This window comes from Gekko japonicus, unplaced genomic scaffold (genome assembly GCF_001447785.1).
Source record: "Gekko japonicus isolate JY-2015 unplaced genomic scaffold, Gekko_japonicus_V1.1 scaffold1389, whole genome shotgun sequence".
NCBI classification, from domain to species: domain Eukaryota; kingdom Metazoa; phylum Chordata; class Lepidosauria; order Squamata; family Gekkonidae; genus Gekko; species Gekko japonicus.
Genome location: NW_015176492.1, coordinates 114,366 through 117,822, shown reverse-complemented (window position 1 = coordinate 117,822; position 3,457 = coordinate 114,366). Strand labels below are relative to the sequence as shown.

The 3,457-nt window shown below is 50.0% G+C and overlaps 1 protein-coding gene across 1 annotated transcript in view; it reads right to left on the bottom strand.

Moving 5' to 3' along the window:
• TGFB1 (transforming growth factor beta 1) overlaps positions 1-3,457 on the bottom strand; it is a 31,310-nt gene that overhangs the window by 11,384 nt on the left and 16,469 nt on the right. Inside the window, exon 2 of the mRNA XM_015427262.1 lies at positions 900-1,075. Within this exon, the coding sequence (XP_015282748.1) occupies positions 900-1,075 (176 nt within the window). The remainder of the gene's footprint in view (positions 1-899; positions 1,076-3,457) is intronic.

The following is a 3,457-nucleotide window of genomic DNA, read 5'->3' as shown; positions in this document are numbered from 1 at the left end:
CACCAAAGAAGTCCAGGGTTGCTACGCAGAGGCAGGCGACCGCAGACCACCTCTGTTCATCTCCTGCCTTGAAAACCCTACGGAGCTGTCGTTAAGAAGTCGGCTGCAACTTGATGTCCCGTTCCGCCGCCACCAGGTCTGGCTCACCCGGGATTACATTTCAATGTTTTCAGAACAGAGAAGGGGGGACCCTTCAGGCGTGCTCGAGCCCCGGTAGCGCTTCCTTTAGGAGTTAAGTACCACACGGGCCTAGAGATGTGAAGGCCCGGGGGAAAAACTGGAAAATTCTGGAAAAAACGGGTTTCCCCCCGGTTTTTTCCTGAAGCCTTTTTGGTTTTTTCCGTTAAATTGGAAAAACTGAAAAAAGAAAAAAAAATGATTATCTAACGTTTCATGATGAATAAAATATTTTAAGACAAGGTGTTCAAATATTTTCCAAATCATTTCTAAAATATATATATATGTTATCAGATGATCTAATCTCTGTGCACTGAGGACAAGCAAGTCCTAGGGTACAAACTGAACCCTCCAATGCAAGAACAAGATGCATTTCTTCCTTTAGGAGGTGCGATTGTCAGAAGAAAATTAAAAAGTTTCAGTTTTGTTTTTGCATGTGGGTGGGTATTCTGTTTGAAATAATTGTTTGGATACACTATATTTTTAATATGCTAGTTGTGATAATTTCATGCCAAGTAAAAATGTCCATAGTCATATTTTATGTTCCTAAAGTAACAGAATGACTTTCAATCTAGAAAAGACAAAAGAAGTGCTAATGTGGCATTTTTTCCGAAAATTTCAGTTTTCCCCCGGGAAAAAAAACGGGAAAAAATTACATCTCTACACAGGCCCCTTTCCCTGGTCTCCCGCCCTTGTCTGCACCGTCCCCTCATCCTTCTCACCTGGTAGAGCTCCACCCGCTGCTGCGGTGTCACCGGTCCAAATCCAGACGCACGCACCATTCTCAGCTCGGCGCGGTAGAGGAGGTCCGGATTCTGGAGTGTATCCCGGATCTGCCTCAGGTCAAATCCGAAGTAGATACTGTGGCTGTTCCTTTTGTACTCCGTCCCGTAGCTTTCTGCACCCAGAGAGAAGGGGAATCGCGGTCATTTTGGGGTGCCCTCGCTCTCGGCCAGGCGACTCATTTCTTTCCCGCAAGCGCTCGAAGTCGGGCAGACTTTGGAAGACCCCCTCTACAGAGTAAGTGAACGCGCACAGACACCAAAAAATGCAGGTTCGATGCACTGGAGCGATCATTCGCCGATTTTGCCACTTCGCACAGTAAAATCCAGTCGCGAACTGCATCGGGAGCGCATTGTTCAGCATGTGTGAAAGCGCCCTGAGGCTGTGGTCACACACACTGAATAATCCACTTTCAATGCACGTTCAATGCACTTGCTAAATGGGTTTTGCCAGTTCACACAACCAGAGGTCGATTTGGGGGGATCGCAGGGGATCGCAGTTCCCCCGGGTGAGGTGCAGGGGGGCGGGGCACACGACGAAGCCCCGCCCACTTCTTCCGGCCGCCCCCTGCTTCCAGCCTCATTCTGTTGCAGGAGAAGGAAGAGGCAGGAGGGTAAGTTGGCGTCCTCCCCCTCTGCCTGGCCGAGGCCACTCCACGTGGCCTCCGCAAGGACTCCCAGCCCCATCCAGGAGCTTCCCCAAGGTAGCTGTGTTAGTCTGTTGCTGCAAAATAGTCCAAGAGTTCAAATAGCACCTTTAAGACTAACCTTTAAGACTAAGACTAACTGAGTGGTGGGTGTGGCCTTATGACACACTTCCGGTGATGGCAGGGGGTGTGGCCTTATGACACACTTCCGGTGTGGCATATGCTAATGAGTTATGCTAATGAGTTCCCCTAGCTCTTTTTCTACGAAACGACCCCTGCACAACAATAAAATCCAGTTGGGAAGTGGCTTGAAAGTGCATTGAAAGTGGATTATTTAGCGTGTGTGGCTGCAGCCTTTGTTAAACCTTTGCAAGGGGGTCAGAGGTCGACCCGTTTAGATTAGACACCCCGAGGTGGAGCAGAAAACAAGACTTGGTTCCGCTCTGCTAGGCCTGTTTAGGAGGAAGGTGTTTCTCTGCATTGGATAGGGCTCGGCTCTACATCATGTGCTAGCAGGGGTCATTTCGTAGGAAAAGAGGTGCAGGAGCTCATTAGCAGAACTCAATAGCATATGCCACACCCCCTGACATCACCGGAAGTGTTCCAGAAGGCAACACCCACCGCTCAGGCTCCACTGGACTGTTTTGGATTGCTAGGTATTCGGGGGGGGGGATGTGCAGATCTGTCCTCACAAAGGAGGGAGAGCTTGTACCTGAATAAAACTTGGTCTTAAAGGTGCCACGGGGGGCTCTGCAACTTACCTGGCTGCTTCTTGCTCTGACTGAGGGCTGCTGGGAGCAGGGGGTGGAGCTTGTTGCATGTGCCCGCCCCCTGGGCTCTTTACTGCCGGAGCTCCGCTCCCGTGCACTCCTGCAGGGAATGACCCCTGTGTTCTAGGACAGGAGCATTGGTGTCTCTTCAGGGCTTTAAAAAATGCCAAAATCTGACTCTGTCTGGAAGGAAGCCCTCTTTAAACATCCTATAATATTAAACACACGCCGCATGCAGTGTTCCCTCTAGAGTTGGCGTGAGCCAGCTCGCAGTTTTTTAGCCTCCGGCTCACACATTTCTGTCTTAGCTCAGGAAGGAGGCTCCAGAGCCAACTCATTCGTACAGCAGCCGAATCGCTGGCTCAGGACTTTAATGCCCGTCGCTCGCAAAGGAGAATTTCTTGCTCCCAAGACTCCACAGCTGAGAGGCAGCATTGCCTGCCTGTTTAAAAAAAGAATCCAAACGGATCAAAGAGAGTGTTCTATCCTTGGCCCCTGTGCTGGTTTTCCACTTGCAGGAAGTTTTTAACTTTTTATCAAGCAGAAGGTTTTTTTTTTAAACTGCGAGGCCTCCTCCCCAGAGCCTATCGCTTGAAGCGGTACAGTCCTTCCAACTGCCTCGGGCCTCCACCACTTAGTTCTCACGCCGCTCCAGCTTTCGCTGGCTCCCTCCCTGGCAACAGATTGGGGTAGGGAGCAGTGTTCCCTCTAAGCTGAGTTAGTGTGAGCCAGTTTGCAGGGTTTTTTTAGCCTCCAGCTCACACACATTTTTTGCCTTCACTCAGGAAGGAGGGCTCCAGAGCAGTGTTCCCTCTAAGCCGAGTCAGTGTGAACCAGCTCACAGTTTTTTAGCCTTTGGCTCACGCATTTTTGTCTTAGCTCAGGAAGGAGGGCTCCAGAGCAGTGTTCCCTGTAAGCTGAGTTAGTGTGAGCTAGCTCACAGTTTTTTAGCCTTTGGCTCACGCATTGTTGTCTTAACTCAGGAAGGAGGGCTCCAGAGCAGTGTTCCCTCTATGCTAAGTTAGCGTGAGCTAGCTCACAGTTTTTTAGCCTTTGGCTCATGCATTTTTGTCTTAGCTCA